Source organism: Pelophylax lessonae (assembly GCF_965119305.1).
Source record: "Pelophylax lessonae genome assembly, chromosome: 11".
NCBI classification, from domain to species: domain Eukaryota; kingdom Metazoa; phylum Chordata; class Amphibia; order Anura; family Ranidae; genus Pelophylax; species Pelophylax lessonae.
In genome coordinates this window covers 47,603,824-47,625,419 of record NC_138778.1, presented here as the reverse complement: position 1 = coordinate 47,625,419, position 21,596 = coordinate 47,603,824, and the positions used below count along the sequence as shown (strand labels likewise).

Sequence of the window (21,596 nt, the reverse complement as noted above, 5' to 3'; positions counted from 1 at the left end):
ACATCGGGTCCGCCGGGCACACGCGTGGGGGAGGTCTGTGAGCGAGTGGGAGCGCGCCTCCAGCCGCACACGCTCGCTCCCTAGAGCCTCACAGGCTAGCGACGTAGATCTACGTCACTTTGCCTGTGAGGGGCTGACCGCCGACGTAAATCGGCGTTAGGCAGTCGGCAAGTGGTTAAAGGAGTTGTAAAGTCAGAAGTTTTTTTTAGTGCATTCTATGCATTAAGATAAAAAGCCTTCTGTGTATGACAGCTGCCCCCAGCACCCCTAATACTTACCTGAGCCCCATCTCTCTCCAGCGATGTCCATGAGTCCCTCGGCCGCTGGGGACTCTCCTTTCTAGTTGGCTGTCAACTAGTCAGTTCATCAATCAGGAGAGAGAGCGGGCAAGACCAAGCTGCAGCTCCGTGTCTGAATGGACACACAGAGCTGCAGCTCAGCTTGGTTGCCCCCATAGCGAACTGCTTGCTGTGGGGACACACGATAGGAGGGAGGGGCTAGGAGCAGCAATGAGGGAACCAAGAAGAGGAACTGGGCTGCTCTGTGCAAAACCAACTGCACAGAGAAGGTAAGTATAACATGCTTTTATTTATTTTTTTTTTTTAATACATTAAAATCACTTTGGGAGACATCTGTGCGGGTTCATGCACAGATGTCTATTGAAATCGCCCCCAAAGTCACCAAATGTAGTGCAGAAACTACTTTTTGAAATCGGTGCAGCACGGCAAAGTTGGTGTTGCACCAATCAGACGGTGCCATTGCCAGTAATAGGTAGTGATTTGGCATGTCAAATCACCCCGAAGTGAGCGAGGGCTAAATCCTGCTCCCCTGTGTGCCCTGATCCTCTGCATACATTGGGGATGATCTACTAAAACTGGAGAGGGCAAAATCTGGTGCAGCTGTGCATGGTAGCCAATCAGCTTCTAACTTCAGCTTTTGTAAGCTTTGACCAAAAAAAAAAAATAACCTGGAAGCTGATTGCTTTCTAAGCAGAGCTGCACCAGATTTTGCCCTCTCCAGTTTCAGTAAAACCCCAATGTGTAATCACTTCCTGAATATTGTGTTTTAAAGCTTTTCTATGCAGTCACATGACCACAAAGCTCCGGCTAGTCTGTGCACTGTGGAGGCTCAATTAGTGGGGTTGAATCTCCTGTAGCTGTGACTCAATGAGAAGCTTTGTGGTCTTGTGATCACACAGAACAAAAAAAGGAAGCATCATTTAGCGCTGGGTTGTTTGGAAATTCTCATTCATCACTACTACTCATGCATGTCTGTACAACCATCAAGGAAGTCTATATGCAAGTCCTCCAGTAATCTAACCAGATCCGCAACAGACTTCATACTAATATCTGCCGATAACGAATCACTTTATTTTTTACTGATTTGTGTGGCAATGATCGTTTTATGTGTTGTGCAATCTGATTTCAGCCCCTGTGTTGCAATTTACAAACTGGGGATATTTACTAAAACTGGAGCAGTTATGCAGAGCAACCAATCAGCTTGTGCCTTGAGCTTGTTGAATAAGGCTCCATTGGTGCGGGCGTTTTAGCTTTGTATATGATCTCTCAGTTCTCGGCCTTAGAGACATCCGGGGACTGCTGCAGTATGGAGTAGGGTGACCAGACGTCCCTGGATTGAGCACACACTCCCCCAGACCAAGTCTGTCCCCGGTTTTGTCCCCGAATTCAGGGCTGGATTAATGTAGACAGGGCATCCCATGCTGGCTGAGAAACAGCCTGGTGGCTAAGATGCAGATGCCCCCTGCTGGACGATAACCCCTTCTTGTATTTTTATGCAGTCCTGTGCCCAGCGCTCTGTGTATTATGCAGTCCTGTGCCCAGTGCTCTGTGTATTATGCAGTCCTGTGCCCAGTGCTCTGTGTATTATGCAGTCCTGTGCCCAGCGCTCTGTGTATTATGCAGTCCTGTGACCAGCGCTCTGTGTATTATGCAGTCCTGTGACCAGCGCTCTGTGTATTATGCAGTCCTGTGACCAGCGCTCTGTGTATTATGCAGTCCTGTGACCAGCGCTCTGTGTATTATGCAGTCCTGTGACCAGCGCTCTGTGTATTATGCAGTCCTGTGACCAGCGCTCTGTGTATTATGCAGTCCTGTGACCAGCGCTCTGTGTATTATGCAGTCCTGTGACCAGCGCTCTGTGTATTATGCAGTCCTGTGACCAGCGCTCTGTGTATTATGCAGTCCTGTGACCAGCGCTCTGTGTATTATGCAGTCCTGTGACCAGCGCTCTGTGTATTATGCAGTCCTGTGACCAGCGCTCTGTGTATTATGCAGTCCTGGGCCATTTGCAAATAAAAAAAAAAAAATGTCCCCGGATTTCTTTTTAAAAATCTGGTCACCTTAGCATGGAGGGAAGTATAGATGTTTGTTTTTTTGTGAACCCCAAACTTCTCCTTTTTAAAGTGATTGTAAACTATCACCTTGTAAAACAATTCAGTTTAAAATAGAAATGAAAGGCAAAACATATTTGTGTAGGTATAAAAAAAGAAAAGACATTAATACTTTTTTTTTTAAATAAATGATCACATTCCTTCTGTTCTCAGTTGCATAAGAGCTGGGGGAGGAGAAGCCACAGCACCCTGAGCTTGCCAGTGAATGGCTGTACAGTGAGTGTGTTAGGATAAGTCTGAACATTGAAGGAAAGCATGCTGAATTCCCAGCATAAATGGAGAACTGACCACGCTGGGCTCTCTTGCTTAGTGTGGTCAGTTTTTAAAAGGAAAGCAAGGGGACTGGCAGGAACACCAGGGATTTCACGTGAAGCAATACAAAGAGAGCAGGAGACTCTGTGATACAAGTACATGGTACAGCAGCCACGGATCAGGAGTATGAAGTTTTGGGGTAACAAACGCTTTAGGGCTATGTTCACAGTAGCCTGGGTGGTAAACGCAGCGTTTTTCCTGTGTGGGCAGCTTCAGTGCATTACACTGCTTCCTTTTTAACTTTTATTTGAAGTGTCACACATTCATACCTCTGCAGTGTGTGATCTGTAGGGCCATCGAGTGCCTTGAGGGAAAATGCTGATATGCTGCATTTTTCTGCACTGCACAGCAGCACACCTCTCACTATTGTTGTGTGAACAGGACACATAGAAAACTATTGTTGTCTATTGTGTCCTAACGGTGACCTGCATTTACCCAGGGCAGAAAGACACAAGTCACTGCACATAGTGTGAATGATATCGATAGTAGTTAAAGACTTCAGCCTGGGGTGAAAAAAATGTAAAATCAGCATCTACAAATAGTGTAGCTGCTGACTTTTTAATAAAGGGACACTTACCTGTCCAGGGAGCCTGCGATGTCGGTACCCCAAGCCGACCCATTCATTGGCTCCAGGTGCAGACACCGGCATCCTTACTAAGGGAAGCAGGAAGTAAAGCCCGTTTCCTATTGCGCATAAGCGAGTCGCGCTGTGCTTTCTGAATGGTCCCGCTGTCTTCTGGGACCTGTGTGGGTGTCCCAGAGGGCAGTGGCGGGGGGGCGGTGGATGGTTGGAGGGGTCGCAAATGACGTAGGTGGTCACGGAGCCCTTACATGGAAGTGGCTGTGGGTACCTGACTTTGGCAAGTATTCACTCCCACCCCCCCCCCCAAAATAAAGGTGACAAATGTGGCACCGGGGGGGAGTAAGCAAATAAGCGGAGCTTCCACTTTTGGGTGGGACTCCGCTTTAAAGAATTTGTTACTCCAACATTTCATATTCCTGATATGTGGCTGCTGTACCATATACTTGTATGAGAAAGTCTTCTCTTTTGTATTACTTCCTTTGTGAAATTCCTGACGTTCCTGCCAGTCCCCCTGCTTTCAGATTAAAAACTGACCACGCTAAGCAGGAAAGCATGACGTGGTCAGTACTTTAGCTATGCTGGAAACGCAGTGTGATCCCCAATGATCAGACATGTCGTCATAATCCCCCCCCCTCCCCTCACACAGCCATTCACTGGGACACTCAGTGTACTGCTGCTTCTCCTCCCCCCAGCTCTTATGCAGTTGTGAACAGAGGGATTGTTGATCACCTATTAAAAAAAAAAACATTCTAAATACCTTTTTTCCATCTATACAAAAATGTTTTGCCTTTAATTTCTATTTTAAACTGAATGGGTTGTTTTACAAGGTGATCATTTACATAAAGTGCAAAATTCTGTTTAACCACTTGCTGACCGCTCACTCGAGCTCTACTGCGGCAAAGGGGTTAGTTCCCATCCAGAGACGTAGACCTACGTCGCTGAACTCCTCCCCTTGTGGGCGGCGCTCGCGCGCCGCCGGTGGCTCGTTCCCGCTGTATTCAGTCACAGCGGGAGTCGGGCCAGGTGAGGAGCGGCGGCGATCGCCGCTGCTCTTCCCCGATCGTCGGGGAATCGAGTCTGGAGATCCGCCCGCTTGTGTAAACAAAGCGGGCGGATCTCCTAAGTGACAGGGAGTGACAGATTGCAGGGTTCAGCATAGCTGAACATGCGATCTGTCACTGTGTCACTGTCCCCTCCCCCCACACATGTCAGTAAGCACCAGGCATACATTAACCCCTCCCTCTCCAATAAAGTTAACTCCTTCCCTGCCAGTGTCATTTTTACAGTAACAGTACATATGTATAGCACTGATTACTGTAGTAATGTCACTGGTACCCCCAAAAGTGTCAAAAATGTCAGTCAGGGGTCCGATCTGTCTGCTGCAATGTCGCAGTCCCGCAAAAAAAATCGCAGATCGCCGCCATTACTCGTTAAAAAAAAACACCAAAAATGACAGAAATCTTTCCCTTAGTAAACGCAATAACTTTTGCGCAAACCAATCAAAATACGCTTATTGCGATTTTTTTTTTTTTACCAAACATAGGTAGCAGAAAACAAATTGGCTAAAAATTTAAAAAAATTTTGATTTTTACATTTTATTTTGGGGGAATTTCATATAAAAAAATTTGAAAAATATTGTTATTTTTTCAAAATTTAAGCTTTTTTTGTTTATAGTGCAAAAAGTAAAAATCGCACAGGTGATCAAATACCACCAAAAGAAAGCTCTGTTTGTGGGAAAAAAGACGTAAATTTCGTTTCGGTACAGCCTTGCACGACCGTGCAATTGTCAAAGTCGCACAGCGCCGAATCGCAAAAAGTGGCCTGGACATAAGACAGCAAAATCCTCCGGTGGTAAAGTGGTTAATCATCGGGATCAGCTTTACTGGCTGTTGAAGTGATCTAATGCATTGGGTCGCCGATTACTTGGCTGCTGCCCGTAATGAGCGTGAACCCCCCCCAAACACAATACTAGAGCACCTGATCACGATTCCTTGCACGCTGCGCCCAATGCAATGTGTCTCCTGAGCAATAGTCCCTGAGCACAGCACCAGGTGGCATTGTGAAGATGCAGTCCTGGCTGGGAGCGCATGTCAGGGTGGCTTCATGGTGGCCTCCGGGGAGATCCTGCAAGGCAGCAGAGACATTATAGGTGGAAATTAAAACTCACCACAATTTCAGAATCTTATTGTTGCAAAGACTCCACACAGAAATGGAACTGGAAACAATAATAATATAAAGTATGCTTCCACATTTTTTATTAGAGGAATTTATATAGAGCTGACAGTTTACATATTGTACATTCACATCAGCCCTTGTCCTCAAAGAGCTTACAGTCTAAGGTCCATACCTCACGTGTGTGTGTGTGTGTATATGTGTGTGTATGTATGTATGTATGTATGTGTGTGTATATATATATTACACACACACGCCAATTAACCTGCCAACATGTCTTTGAAGTGTGGCAGGGAACCAGAATACGCAATGGAAACCTACACTAGCACAGGGAGAACATGTAAACTCCATGCAGATAGTGCCATGGTTGGGATTTGCATTGAGGACTCAGGTACTGCAAGGCAGGAGCGACAACCAAGCCACTATGGTGCAATACATAATTTTCACACAGAGGCAATAAAAATGCATTTAAATAAAACCAGTTTTGGACATAGTGGAGAAGGATTAGAACGCCTGTCAGTCTTTATTGCTGTCTGTGCCCCCGTTGGGGAGATTCACCCTCTCTATATGTTCTGTTTACCGTTATCATTGAAAGTGAAAGAAAATCTCAAATTTTGGGTTGTCCCCCGAAAAGTAATAGAGTGGAAATCTTCTAATGAGGACACTAGTTCGGGTGAGCTGGGGAGCCCCTTAAAGCGGTTGTATCCTCAAAAAAAAAAAAACCAAACCCTGCAGAACAAAGGCATAATGAGCTAGTATGCATTGCATACTAGCTCATTATGAAATACTTACCTTAGAATGAACCCCTGACACAGTCGCCCCCGGATACCGCTGAGGCAGCTGACATCTTCCCTCGGCATCTCTTCTGGGTTCGGCGGCTCCTGTGCTGTGAGTGGCCGGAGCCGCGATGACGTCACTCACAGCGCATGCACGCAGGAGTTTACTTTCTGGCAAGGACCTCCTGAGGGTCCACTGGTGTCAGCGGCAGCATGCAGGGTGAATATTTCCTTAACCATGCAGGTTTAGGAGATATTCATTTTACCTACAGGTAAACCTTATTATAGGCTTGCCTGTAGGTAAAAGTTAAAAAGCGGAGTATACTACTGCTTTAATTTGCAGGGAGTTCCCCTTTCTTCCTGTTTTGGCTATGGGACAGGAAGTGAAGGGAAATCTCCCCCAATGGGACACATCTGACGGGTTATAACTCTCCCTTAGTGCCAATTCACACTAGTGCGGCTGCGGAGATCGCATGTAATTCGGAGCGCACTGCTCCTTCATTACATGCGATCTGCGCTGCGCACTCGGATTGGCTCGGTGGCGGGGGAAGTTGGAGAGGGCCAAACTTCTGAGGGACAGCACCGCGGCGCCGTCTCTCGGAAGTGGGGAACCGGTACCTGTCAAAAACTGGTACCTGTCCCCCCCTCCCCCCTGAAAGGTGCCAAATGTGGCACCGGAGAGGGGTAGAAAGCAAATGAGCGGAAGTTCCACTTTTGGGGGGAAATCCGCTTTAAGTTTAGTTCTACTTTAATGGGGGAGGACTTGGCATGTGACATGTCACAATGCCTTCTAATTATATGCTTTATAAATGTTCTTGTCTGTTTATGCTGCAGTATCCCATTATTTTACTTTGAAAAGTTATATAACACAGGTTCATTCTGTTTAAGGAAATAACCCTGTAAATAGAAGTCCTATTTAACCCAGTTATAAGTCCTATACGATTACAGAAATACTTTTTAGTCCTTAGGACAATGTTATTAAGAAAAGATAAGTGAGATTTGACTTTTCACAGACGCTGGGAGTCGTAATGGAGGTAATTGGATAGAAACGGTTAACAACATAAATGGATTAGTGTTCCAGCAGCTGCAATAATGGTAGGGACCTTTAACCACTTTTTAGCTGACACAGTGCAGTTCCATTAGAAATACAAAGGGCTTCTCTACTGTATTATAATTGACAAAAGACAAAATTAGATCTAAAATATTGCAGTGTTGGATTTTACTTAAAACCAAGGCAACATTTCAATGATTTAATGAATGCAGTTTTATTATTTTTTCTTAGTTACTGCAGATTGCTTTTTAAAGTAAGGTTGGTCATAAAATATCCAATCCGGAGCTATGTTGAGCAGGGGTCCCCTAACCCTGAGCCACGGACCATTGCCGGTCTGTGCCCTGCTTAAAGCCAGGCCGTACTGAATGAGGTGAGCATCGGGCAAGCCGAGACCAGAGCATTCTATTGCTCGTATCACCGCCCACATCACTTCTGTTGGGTCCGCCACCATGAGATTCTTAGATCTCATAGAAGCGGAACCCTGTAATCAACTGCTCGTGTTGTGGATTCCTTGCCAGGCTGTAGCGCTGGGGAGAGGCTTTACTATTATTACTAAATTCTTTCACCACACAAAACCCTTATAAATCCTTACAAAGTGTCAAGCTGCATCTGGTGGCCGTGGTGGCAGGCTAGTTACAGGCTGCATCTGGTGGCCATGGTGGCAGGCTAGTGACAGGCTGCATCTGATGGCAGGCTAGTGACAGGCTACATCTAGTGGTTGCGATGGCAGGCTAGTGACAGTCTGCATCTAGTGGTTGCGATGGCAGGCTAGTAACAGGCTGCATGTGGTGGCTGCGGTGGCAGGCTAGTGACAGGCTGCATATGGTGGCTGCGGTGGCAGGCTAGTGACAGGCTGCATCTGGTGGCTGCGGCGGCAGGCTAGTGACAGGCTGCATCTGGTGGCTGCGGCGGCAGGCTAGTGACAGGCTGCATCTGGTGGCTGTGGCGGCAGGCTAGTGACAGGCTGCATCTGGTGGCTGCAGTGGCAGGCTAGTGACAGGCTGCATGTGGTGGCTGTGTCGGCAGGCTAGTGACAGGCTGCATGTGGTGGCTGTGTCGGCAGGCTAGTGACAGGCTGCATGTGGTGGCTGTGGCGTCAGGCTAGTGACAGGCTGCATGTGGTGGCTATAGTGAGTCAAACTATTTCAGTATATTTTACAATTTAATAGAAATAAGGCGTTTCAATCATCCTGACACCATATCAACCATGGTGTCGGGATCACTGAAGCGCAAACACCCTCCCCCCAACCGCCAAACCCCCAACCACATTCTATTTAGTTTTTTAGTTATAAAGGCTTCCTCTTTTTTTTTTTTTTTTCCCTCACTGCAATCCTGTCCAAATTCTAATTCTATAAACCAGGGTTCTTCAACCTTTCTGAACAAAGGGCCAGTTTGATTCCCTTCAGAGTTTAGAGGGGTTTGACTGTGGCCAGTAGGAGTAGAAAATGTCCTGGCATCGGTAACCATGCCTATCATTGGTGTCAGTGAGTCCCATTATAGGTATTAGTGAGAGGAATAGCATCCCATCATTGGTGTCAGTGGGAGGAATAGTGCCCCATCCATCGTTGGTGTCAGTGGGAGGAATAGTGCCCCATCCATCGTTGGTGTCAGTGGGAGGAATAGTGCCCCATCCATCGTTGGTGTCAGTGGGAGGAATAGTGCCCCATCCATCGTTGGTGTCAGTGGGAGGAATAGTGCCCCATCCATCGTTGGTGTCAGTGGGAGGAATAGTGCCCCATCCATCGTTGGTGTCAGTGGGAGGAATAGTGCCCCATCCATCGTTGGTGTCAGTGGCAGGAATAGTGCCCCATCGTTGGTGTCAGTGGCAGGAATAGTGCCCCATCGTTGGTGTCAGTGGCAGGAATAGTGCCCCATTGTTGTGGGTCAGTGGGAGGAATAGTGCCCCATCGTTGTGGGTCAGTGGGAGGAATAGGGCCCCATCGTTGTGGGTCAGTGGGAGGAATAGGGCCCCATCGTTGTGGGTCAGTGGGAGGAATAGGGCCCCATCGTTGTGGGTCAGTGAGAGGAATAGCGCCCCATTGTTGTGGGTCAGTGGGAGGAATAGCGCCCCATTGTTGTGGGTCAGTGGGAGGAATAGCGCCCCATCGTTGTGGGTCAGTGGGAGGAATAGGGCCCCAAGGGTCAGATAAAGAAGAAGTTATTCTGTGCTTTGGACAACTAGAGTGCTAGAGTGTGTTTCAAGCTGCTGCCCCCATTAAAACTACCACCATGGTGGAGTCTGCAATGAATATTATGGAAGAAAAATGGGTGTGGTACTGCTTATTGGTGTATACCCCTTTAAGAGTCAGGTTAACACTATGGCGACACGACTTCGGGGCGACTTGAACAAGTCGCCGTGCACCGCGACTTCGGCGCGACTTGCACAGACTTCACATAATGGAAGTTAATGCAAGTCGCTCCGACTTCGGACAAAAGTAGTTCCCATAGCACAGAATGGAGCACGACTTGTGACTTATTAGTTACTGCATACCCCATGCTACCAGCCCCTCTTCATACAACCTGGGTTGATGTTATCCCATTGTGTGTAGCCTTGATTTTAATTCTGTTTTTATTCATGCTGTGTCACACTCATTCACACTGTTTTTGTTAGCATTGGCATATGTGCCTTAATAAAGTTTACAGTTTTTTGATCTTCAATCACCTGGTGTCCTTAGTTGACTCTTCTCGGGGGGGGGGGGGGAGGGGAGACCTCCTGTCTCCCGTCTCCCAATTTTTGTAGTTTCTCTTATAAGTCGCCTGACAAGTTGGAGTAGTGTGAATCGGCACTAAATGTGTTTCAAAATGAAATGTGTTTTAAAACCTGATAGTTACCAGTATAAAAATATGTAAACAATCCTTTTATAAATGTGCATTAGGATTTACCTAGCGCATGAATAATAAAACTCGATATTCTTTTAACTACAATAAAGTGACTTCGCTGTGCTTGCAATAACATTTGTGAGTAAAGTGACGCGCTGAGATCCATTGAAAAAATTGGGACTTTATTGTAGTTTAAAGATTATAGTGTTTTATTATTTATGCACTAGGTAAATCTTACTGCACATTTATAAAAGGATTGTTTACATATTATTTTTATACTGGCAACTATTGGGTTTTAAAACACATTTATTTTGAAGCACATTTAAAGGTATATACACCAATAAGCAGTGCCACACCAATTTTTCTTCTGTAATTTTCAAAGGCAAGCAAAGGGCCGCCAGTTGGAGACTACTGCTATAAACCATAGGCTATGGTGACTTTACCGACCAGTCACAGATCTTGTCCCTAACAGGGTCTCAGATGGAGGTCCATGTAGAAAGCTCATGTACGACTAGTTGGAGTGGGGTGGCATGGACCATCAAGAGCTGAACCTGCACCCTTCTTACCTGAGACTAAGGATTTTAAAGCCCCATACACACGATAAGAATTTCGGCCGGGAAATTTAATCCGACCGATCTGCCGATTTTCGGCTTGTTAGTAGGGTGCTTCCGACTCCGACTTTTCAGCTGAAAAAATCCTGGTGTGCAGGCTATAAAATTTTTGTTCTCAGTCAACACACGTCCGATTTTCGTCTCATTAGTACAGATTTCGACGGGGAAAAATCTTATGAGCAAGACTAGGCATGCTCAGAGATGAAAGAACACATAGAAAGCAATCCAACACATGACATCACTTCTGAAGTAGAATTCTGTCGTACGGGAAAACTTGCATGCAGTCTAGGCACATTCCAACCAACAAAACACAACTCTGGACAAAAGACGGACGACCGGTCGGCGGAAATTCGTTGCGTGTGTACGGGGCTTAAGTTTTATTTTGTGCAACTCTGTGTCCTCTTGTCAACTTCTGTACACGTGTTTTTGAGCGTCACCGAGAGACTTTTTCTCTAACTGCTTATTATAGTTTTTGGACTTCCTCCCAGTTTCTGTTTCCTGCCAATAAAGTACAGGTTATTGCCATACGCTAGACATTTGTGTACTAGGGAAAATTTCACATGGTGTACCAACTACATAATATCTTGTGTTTTTCTCATATAGACAGAACAGAACACCATCTTTTCTGACAACATTGGGGTGACCTTCTTACAGACCTTCTTGGACAATTCTTTACTGTCTTTCTATTCCACCAGGTTTGGGTTTCACAAAAAGCCATGTATAACACTCAAGGTGAGTGACTCCTCGCAGGCTCTGCCATGTATAACACTCAATGTGAGTGACTCCTCGCAGGCTCTGCCATGTATAACACTCAATGTGAGTGACTCCTCGCAGGCTCTGCCATGTATAACACTCAATGTGAGTGACTCCTCACAGGCTCTGCCATGTATAACACTCAATGTGAGTGACTCCTCACAGGCTCTGCCATGTATAACACTCAATGTGAGTGACTCCTCACAGGCTCTGCCATGTATAACACTCAATGTGAGTGACTCCTCACAGGCTCTGCCATGTATAACACTCAATGTGAGTGACTCCTCACAGGCTCTGCCATGTATAACACTCAATGTGAGTGACTCCTCACAGGCTCTGCCATGTATAACACTCAATGTGAGTGACTCCTCACAGGCTCTGCCATGTATAACACTCAAAGTGAGTGACTCCTCACAGGCTCTGCCATGTATAACACTCAATGTGAGTGACTCCTCACAGGCTCTGCCATGTATAACACTCAGGTGAGTGACTCCTCACAGGCTCTGCTGCAAAAATCTTTTGAGTGCTGATCAGGCCTTTTGCACTCCGGGAAATTAGTCAGAAATACAAATGAACTCCAAACTACAGCTACTTATTTTATGACTTCTGTTACTATTCAATAAATTAGAAAGGTTGTCCCCACCGGGTATGGGTATTCTATTTTGGGGCCCACTCAGTATTTAGTGTGAACTGTTTCCAGTATGTTATAAAGCAATCCAAGTGTGTGGACTTCATTATTGGCTGTGACCAATACATGCATTGTGTGACACAAGTGATATAGCCACCAGCAGTGGTCAGGGTATTCTACCATCGGGGAAGGCTTCCTGCTGGCAGAACTCAATAGCACAGCGTGGTGAAAGAAAAAACAATGTTATAACCTATGACTTGCATAAAGGGGTTGTAAAGTCAGAAGGTTTTTTTTAGAAGGTTTTAAATGTTATAACCTATGGCTTGCGTAAAGAGGATGTAAAGTCAGTTTTTTTTTTTCTTTAGAAGGTTTTAAAGAATGCATTAAGATAAAGTCTTCCCCCCCCCCCCCCCCCCATGCTTACCCGAGCACCATCTCTATCCAGCGATGTCCCAAGACTCCCCTCCTCCCCTTCTTATTGGCTCTCACTGCTGTCAATCAAAGTCAGCTAGCCAATCAGGGGAGAGAGTGGGCGGGGCCGAACCACAGCTCCGTGTCTGAATGGATACTCGGAGCTGTGCCTCAGCTCGGGTGCCCCCATAGCAAGCTGCTCACTGTGGAGGTACTCAAAGGGAGGGAGGGGCCAGGAGAGCCGGAGAGGGACCTAAGAAGAGGAGGGTCCGGGCTGCTCGGCGCAAAACCAACTGCACAGAGGAGGTAAGTATAAGGTTTGTTGTTTTTATTGAAAAAGATACTTTACAATCGATTTAAGAGCCGGCTCACACTATTACGACTTGCCAGGCGACTTGGTCAGCCTGACAAGTCGCGCACCGTCGGGTCCATTGAGTAGTACAGGACCGGTTCTAATAGGAGCAACACAAGTCGCTCCGACTTAGAAAAAGGTTCCTGTACTACTTTGGGGCGACCTGGAGGCGACTTGCATAGACATTCATGTTATGAAGTCTGTGCAAGTCGCGCCAAAGTCGCGGTGCACGCGACTTCACAGGTCGCCCCCGAAGTCGGAGCGACCTAATGTGAACGGGGGCTAAGTGTCATTTATGCCTGCTGCTTCGTTTCTCTCTCAGCATGAATCACTTCTGACAAGTTTTCCTGAAACTAAGAGAAAAAAGATGAGCGGGGAGGCATCTCCAGCACACTGCCTGTGATTTACAGCCTCAGCTCTATTCCTGTGAGCTGTGTGAAGGGGGTTATGTGCCTTCCCTCCTATCGGCTCTCAGAGCTCTCTTCACAGAGTTCTGCAGTGAGTCATTTCAGCTCCCCGCCCCCTGTATTCTCTTTTCTGAAAGCTCAGACATGCTCGATAAATTCTTGACTTTGGATGAAGAAAAGACTGCAGATGGAAAGGTGCAACTTATGTAAGAAGATTTGTTTCACCTGATTCATCTGAGTCCAGTCACTTCACTTGGTATGTAAGGGTTTACAAGCACTTTACACCCCAGAACTCTGATTAGATGTGAAAACCCCAGTGGGGCTTCCTGTGATTGGCTGCAGGAGGCAGCCCCATTGAAAGTAATTGGAGGCTGTGGTCTCCCGCAGCAAATTGTGGCCACTCGCATGAAACGACTCAGGCGTTGATCATATGCAAGTTATTGACCCTGGATGCAGGCAGTATGAATGCCCCCTAATATAAATTTGTACTAGGTGCTCCTCAATTTGCATCCAAACATTGGTACTAGGTGCTTCTTAATGCACATCTGAACATTTGTACTAGGTGTACCTCTTTATACATCTGAACATTTATACTGGGAGCTCCTCAGTGCACATCCAAGAGTCGATCGTCCATTGAGCGGTTATATTTATCGCGATTGGAGAGGTAGTGGCCTAGGACCAGAACAAGGACCGCATACACTATACTTTGACTGTGGATCTTCTTTTATAAAGGAAATGCACTCCACTTTATATCCTTGGAACCGGTCTCCCCCCCACTCTTATTGGTTCAGTGCCATCACACATTGGTGCCTAAACAGAGGGAAGCCAATGGAAGATGTGCAGCTGGGAGGGGCAGATCAGACTTGAGCTGTTCACATTAAAACTTTATTATACTCACTTTGTAGTAAGTGAGCTTGCGTTTGGAAGCTGTAGTAAGGAAAACATGTAGTAGTTATTACATGATCACTGTGAGTAGAAGGAGGGGGCTGACTGTCACTAGGGCGGTTGCTAGGTGTGTAGTAGCTCCAAAGTGACAAAGAACTGCTCACATCAATCATGGCGTTTACGAGGCTCCAGGCTTTCATGTGGTACGTGTGACAAGTGGAAACATGCCGCAGCTTACTGAACATGACCGGCTCTGCAGCTTTGTAAGAATACGTTCTAGTTGTAAGAAACGAGTATTTGCTCCAGGCTTCTAGGAACAACACAGTTTGTTTCCTTTTTAGGGATCTGATAGAATCTGCTTGTTTTGGAGTTGCTGAGAGATGACTGAATTCCTCACTGAATCCCAGGCAGGACTTCTATATAAACTGCCACAGGGAGGAATCCATTACTGCAGCGGATATAGATTAAATCTATTGATAGTCAGATGACTCTGTTCATGTCTAGGTTAATGATTAAACATTTTGTGCCAGAAAGAGCAGCCCTGGCCCTGCAATGTTAGTCAGTCCACACAGTATATCCCAGGGGGGTTAGGGTCATAGTCCACGCTGTATATCCCAGGGGGGTTAGGGTCATAGTCCACGCTGTATATCCCAGGGGGGTTAGGGTCATAGTCCACGCTGTATATCCCAGGGGGGTTAGGGTCATAGTCCACGCTCTATATCTCAGGAAGGGTTGGGGGAGGCTTTCATAGTCCACGCTGTACATCCTTTTAGATTGGGTCATAGTTCACGCCGTATACTCTGGGAGGGGGGTCGTCGCAGTTCACACCCTATATCCAGGGGGTCATAGCTTACACTGTATATCCGGGGGCGGGGTCATAGTTTACACTGTATATCCGGGGGCGGGGTCATAGTTTACACTGTATATCCGGGGGCGGGGTCGTAGTTCACACCGTATACCGGGGGGGAGGGTCATAGTTCACACTGTATACTCTGGGAGGGGGGTCGTCGCAGTTCACACCCTATATCCGGGGGGGGGGGGTCATAGCTTACACTGTATATCCTGGGGCGGGGTCATAGTTTACACTGTATATCCGGGGGCGGGGTCGTAGTTCACACCGTATACCGGGGGGAGGGTCATAGTTCACACCGTATACCGGGGGGGAGGGTCATAGTCCACGCTGTATATCCCAGGGGGGTTAGGGTCATAGTCCACGCTCTATATCTCAGGAAGGGTTGGGGGAGGCTTTCATAGTCCACGCTGTACATCCTTTTAGATTGGGTCATAGTTCACGCCGTATACTCTGGGAGGGGGGTCGTCGCAGTTCACACCCTATATCCGGGGGGGGTCATAGCTTACACTGTATATCCGGGGGCGGGGTCGTAGTTCACACCGTATACCGGGGGGGAGGGTCGTAGTTCACACCGTATACCGGGGGGGAAGGGTCGTAGTTCACACCGTATACTGGGGGGGGGAAGGGGTCGTAGTTCACACCTTATACCGGGGGGGAAGGGTCGTAGTTCACACCATATACCGGGGGGGGGGGGGATGCTGTAGTTTGCCGTAGTTAACACCATACACTGGGGGGGTGCCGTAGTTCACACTGTACACCGGGGGGGAGGGGCATAGTTCATACTATATTGGGGGGTCGTATTTCACACCATATATCCTGGAGGAGTGGTTGTAATTAACACCATATACTGAGAGGGGGAGGGGGTTGGTTGTATTTGACACCGTATATCCGGGTGAGGTGGGGGGTGTAGTTTACGCTGTATATCGGGGGGGGGGGGGGTTATCGTAGTTCCTGGTGTGGAGGTGGTAGTAGTTCATGCCGTAATTTATGGGGGGGGGGGGGGTTGTCGTAGTTCAGGCTGACCACATCAGAGACCCAACAATAGAAATCGGGCTTAAAAACAAATTTATTGGAGTTCTGCTATGAAGAGAACCGGTCACAGTTGTCCTTCAGCGCACACTTTATGCCAGACCAGGTTCACTTTAGGCGCAATGTAAACAGCTACATGGCTTTGTGTTTGATTCTGTCATGGTTACTTGGGAGCTGGAAGACAGCGTACATTCACAGTGGGCGGGGTAATAACTGTCTAACTCCAGGCATCTATGACTCTTCGCTCCGAAGTGACCCTCAGTACCACAATGTAATGTTGCATTATGCGTGAAATGTGTTTCATTGAGAAGCATTCAGAATTAACAATCAAGGTTTCCATTCTTGCATAAGCTCAGTCATGACTGCTTCTCTGTAAGGCTTGTTGGGGTGATATCCCCCTGTACATTATATATCTCACCATAGTTAGTCACAGCTTCTAAAAAACTATTTTTATCTTTTGCCCATAGTTGCTCTTCTGGCCCTGAAACGAAAGAAGCGGTACGAGAAACAATTGGCGCAGATTGACGGAACGCTGTCTACTATCGAATTCCAGAGGGAAGCCTTAGAAAATGCCAACACAAATACTGAAGTCCTCAAGAACATGGGATTTGCAGCTAAAGCTATGAAGGCCGCTCATGATAACATGTAAGTATTGTCACATGTGAGTGAGAGCTCATCCCAGTGGGTAACCTGGCTGCCGATTTGCAAATAGATTGTTTGCTCCCTCTACTGGCTGTTCTGCAAATTTCTATATTTAACACAATGATAAAAATTTAGAAACGCAAGCATGTAATAATGGGATAGTCACAAAAAAACTGCAAATAATACCTAAAAATTCTCATAATTCCCCTCTCTGCTTCCGAAAATCATACCTGTGGCCTATCCCTTTTTAAAATCTTACAAATAGCAGACTGTGTGACTATTGTTAGTCATTTGATAAAAAAAAACGTTTTAATTTAGTCCAGTAGCCTGGACATTAGGCAGTTGACCCTTGCAGCACAGCCTCACTTCATGGAAAAATTTTTTTTTTTTTTTTTGCCCAGAGTTGGGCATTAAAGTGTAAGGAAAGGCTACCCTAAAACCAAACGGTTACATTTTGCTTCACCATTGCTTTGGTACTTCTCAGAGATTTTCTACTAAATTACCATTAAAATGCATATTGTCTAAATTTTTCTGTTCATGTGACTGCAAAGCTTTGTATGGTCCATGTGTCCCGTTGAGGACTGCTATTTGCTGCAGCAAGATGTAGAGTGGTTTAAAGGCCCGTACACACGTACCGATTGTCGGCCGAAAATGTTCGGCCGCCGAAAGATCGGCCGATTTTCGGCTTGTTAGTATGATGCTTCCGACAGCCGACAGCGCACTTTCGGCCGAACAGAATCTGTCGTGCAAGCATTAAAATTTTTGTTGGCCAACACCAGAACGGCCGATTATTCGCCAGTCAGTACAGATTTCAGCCGACGGACAGCAGATTAGCAAGACTGGGCATGCTCAGAAAAGAAAAAAGACAAGGAAACTTAACCATCACATGACATCACTTCTGCAGTTGGCTGTTGTTGGCCGACAAATCAAGCCACTGATCCCCCGCTGAGCAGGAGGATTACAGCTGTGTCTCCGCGCTGTGTGCAGAGACACAGCTGTCAGTTCCCCATGCATCTCTATGGGGGAAATCGGATGGGAACGGACCGTTCTCCACTGACATCCGATCCCCCATAGAGATGCGTGGGGGGACCGTTCAGATCCGCCAAAAAAACGGACAGGCGGATCTGAACGGTCCGCCTGTGTGAAAGAGGCCTTAGTATGCTGCCCAGTGTGTTTGGCGGAGGTCTGGTTCTCCTGTGTGCACCTAGCTCAGGATTTTATTTTGGTGCAGCAAATAGGGTTTAGGCTTAAGTTGAAAAAAGTGAAAATTCAAGGCTCTTTATATTTCTTAGGCCCAGGATCCTAGGGGCTCCACAGGGATACAGGCATTAATTTAACCACTTCAATACAGTGCACTTTCACCCCCTTCTTGCCCAGGTCAGTTTTCAGGGCTGTCGCACTTTGAATGACAATTGCGCGATCATGCAACGCTGTACGCAAACTACATTTTTATCATTTTGTTCACACAAATAGAGCTTCTTTTTTGCTTCTGTTATAAAATTTTGCAAATAAATAAGTGTTCTTCATTATTTTAGGGCAGAATGTATTCTGCCATATTTCTTTGGTGAAAATAACCCAAATAAGTATATATTTATTATATTTATTTAGTCCTGTAGGAGAGTCCACAAACTATGGTATTTATCTGACAAATTAATTGATCCTGATGTACCAACAGCCCATCTCATTTCTTGAGACCCGGTCAGGACTGTCAGGACAGTACAGATATTCCCCAAATTACCCCTTTTTTTTGAAAGTTGAAAAGGTATATAGTAAAAGGCACAGTGAGTTTTTTGAAGTTGTAATTTTTTGTCATAAGTCTTTAGAAAATTAAGAAATTACATTCTTTTTTTTTTTTCTTACTGTCACCAGTGCAGTACAGCATCGTCATATAATGAAAAAGGATGTGATCTGTGTGTGTGTGTGTGTATATATATATATATATATATATATATATATATATATATATATATATATATATATATAATTAGGGCTGAACGATAGTCGATGTGATATCAACTATCGTTCTGCAGGCACGGGCGATATTCATATCGCCGAAGCCACGATATTCAGGCATTAGGCAGAGCGGGGAGAAGTCGGGACTCGGGGGGAGGAGGAGGACTTGCAGTGATTGCGTCCGTCCCACACTTCCCTCCCAGCTCTGCCTTTAGTATCCAGCCGACCATTACTCCACCCTGCTCCGCCCATTGTCTCTCCTGGCTGCATCAGGGGCGGGATCAGGCTGTAATGTTTTTCAATGGAGAGACAATGGGCGGAGTAATGGTCGGCTGTTGACTAAGAGGGAGGGCTGGAGTACGGGGCGGATTGCATGGCGGCGGAACAGTGTTTGCAGCAGGAGAGGGGAGAGACGTCCGGAGCATGGCGGAGGAGCACTGCGGGACAAAGGCTGCTACCGACAGCCCGCTTCCTCTACACTCTGGCTCCGACAGATGGCTCGGGCGGGAGAAGTTCTAGGAGTGTGGTGGATCCCCTGGCAGAAAGCTGAGCTCTGCTAACTGATCCCCTCCTCCGGAGACTGTCTGGAGAAATATCGCAATATACTTGTTTCCCCAATATCGTGCAGCCCTTATTTATATATATATATATATATATATATGGGATTGACCGATTATCGGCAACACTGATATATCGGGGGCTGATATGCACTTTCCCCGATATATCGGAATCGGCCCCTGAGGTTGCCGATATTTACCGGAGGCATCACCCCGGTACCGGTGTCCATAGCCACCATTCGACTGACTTGTAATGACAACCGATACGGCTGAGAAGCCGCTCGGCTGTTAGACTCGGTTCACACTGGGGCGGCATGACTCTGTACTACTTCGGGGGCCACTTGTGCATTACCATGCACCACGACTTGGGGGCGACTTGCAAGGACTTCACATAATGGAAGTCTATGCAAGTCGCTCCGAGGTCACCCCGAAGTAGTACAGGACCCTTTTTCTAAGTCGGAGCGACTTGTGTCGCTCCTATTAGAACGGGTCCTGTAGCAGTCAATGGATCGCGAGGGAGCGCGACTTGTCAGGCTGACAAGTCGCGCTGGTGTAAATGGAGTCTCATCACAAGGAGCTGGAGGGGACTTTTCCCCCCTCCCGCTGCCTTCTGCGGCTCGCCCGGTTTTCCCGTCCCACCGGGAGACCCAGGCATCCTACCTCCACAGCTGCCAAAGAGAAGACCCGATCAAAGTTGCATTAGGCTCTGATCGGGTCTCCATGTAAAAAAACCTGGAAGTGGCATCACTTCCGGGTACTCGGCGCAGAATTAAAAAAATGACAGCATTCAAAACAGCCAATCTTGGCGTTTTGAATGCTTTTAAGTGCAGAGGAGGGGTTTGGGGTCTTTTATACCCCCAGATCCCTCCACAAGAGTACCTGTTAAATTTTTATTTTATTTTTTATTTCTTTTTAATGTCTGAAAATATTGGCCAATATCCAATGACTAAAATATTGGTATCGGCAATTAAAAAAAGATATTGGTCGATCATATATAATTTTTTTATATATGCATATAGCAGTGCATTACATTGCTATATGCAAGCATTTTACTGAATGAAATCGATTCATTCAGTTTGTTTTGTAGTGATTAGCTATGATTGGTCAGATCTAATCACATGGTACAGAGCAACATAAGTGTATACAATGGATGGCTTGAAGGGAAGCCCTCTATTGTATACAACTGTCATGTAGCCTACTGTGATTGGTTACAGTGATCAGTCATCTGCTGTGTCCGGTGGACGCAGCCAGCGCAATCCGAGAGGACGTCATTTGACATCCGCCCACAGTGATGAGAGGTTCCCGCCGGCGTCGTTATGCTATACTCCGGGCGAGAACTGGTTAAAGGCTGACACAGGCAGTTACATAAGAAGTTGCCTGCACCTCACCATTGTTCCTACCTTTTAGGATCTAGACCTGAAATATTGCTTATGGATTTATATTTTGAATATATCCATTGTACATCGTCGCCATCGATAATTTGAGGGATATTTAAAGAAGCAGCATCCTTTTTCTTTTTGCAGTTGTGATTGGCAAATTTGTTTGGCGGAGCAAATAGGAGTGATGTCAGATGCAAATTTTTAGATTTTTTTTTTTTTTTTTTTTTTAAGCATGTTTTTTTCAAGATGTCATACGTTTTTTATATACCTTTTATGCTATTGGAATCCTTATCTATGGTCTTTGATGTATGAGAAATTGTTTTTTTACTCTGGTAAGCTTCTCACTTCTAATTTGGTTGGAGATGTTGATCACTGCCTGGTTTAAAGTGATTGTAATGGAACATTTTTTATTAAAAAAAATAAATAAATGTCATGCCTACCTGCTCTGTGAAGTGGTTTTGCACAGAGCAGCCCTGATCCTAATCTTCTCTGGCCCCTTCCCACTTACCGAGGGCCCCCAAAGCAAGTCGCTTGCTGTGGGGACACTCATGCATGCTCGCTCCCGAGCCAGCTCTGTGTCCGTAAGACAGAATGCGGCTAAGCCCCAACCCCCACTCCGGCCTCACTAGCTGTGATTGATTGACAGCAGCGGAAGCTAATGGCTCCGGCTGCTGCATCTCAGCCAGTCAGGAGGGAGAGACCCAGGAGAGCCTCAGGTCTTGTGCACATTGCAGTATCGGGCGTTGGTAAGTATTAGAGGGGGGCTGGGAGGGGAGCTGCACACAAAGTTTTTTACCTTTTTATGCATTCTAGAATGCATGAAGGTTTTTTTTTTACCTTTTATGCATTCTAGAATGCATGAAGGTAAAAAAAACCTTCCGCTTTTAGAACTGTTTTAAAGTATTTTTTATTTTTATTTTTTAGTGAGAGGTGATAACTACCTGCTTTGTGCAACCAGATAGCACAGAAAGGTCGCTTACTTCCTGTGCTGGCAGTCCCCAGGCTCTGTCAG

At 46.3% G+C, this 21,596-nt stretch overlaps 1 protein-coding gene across 1 annotated transcript in view; it reads left to right on the top strand.

Moving 5' to 3' along the window:
• Positions 1–21,596, top strand: part of CHMP4B (charged multivesicular body protein 4B) — a 41,401-nt gene that overhangs the window by 8,142 nt on the left and 11,663 nt on the right. The window contains exon 2 of the mRNA XM_082271843.1: positions 16,521–16,698. Coding sequence (XP_082127969.1) covers positions 16,521–16,698 — 178 coding nt within the window. The remainder of the gene's footprint in view (positions 1–16,520; positions 16,699–21,596) is intronic.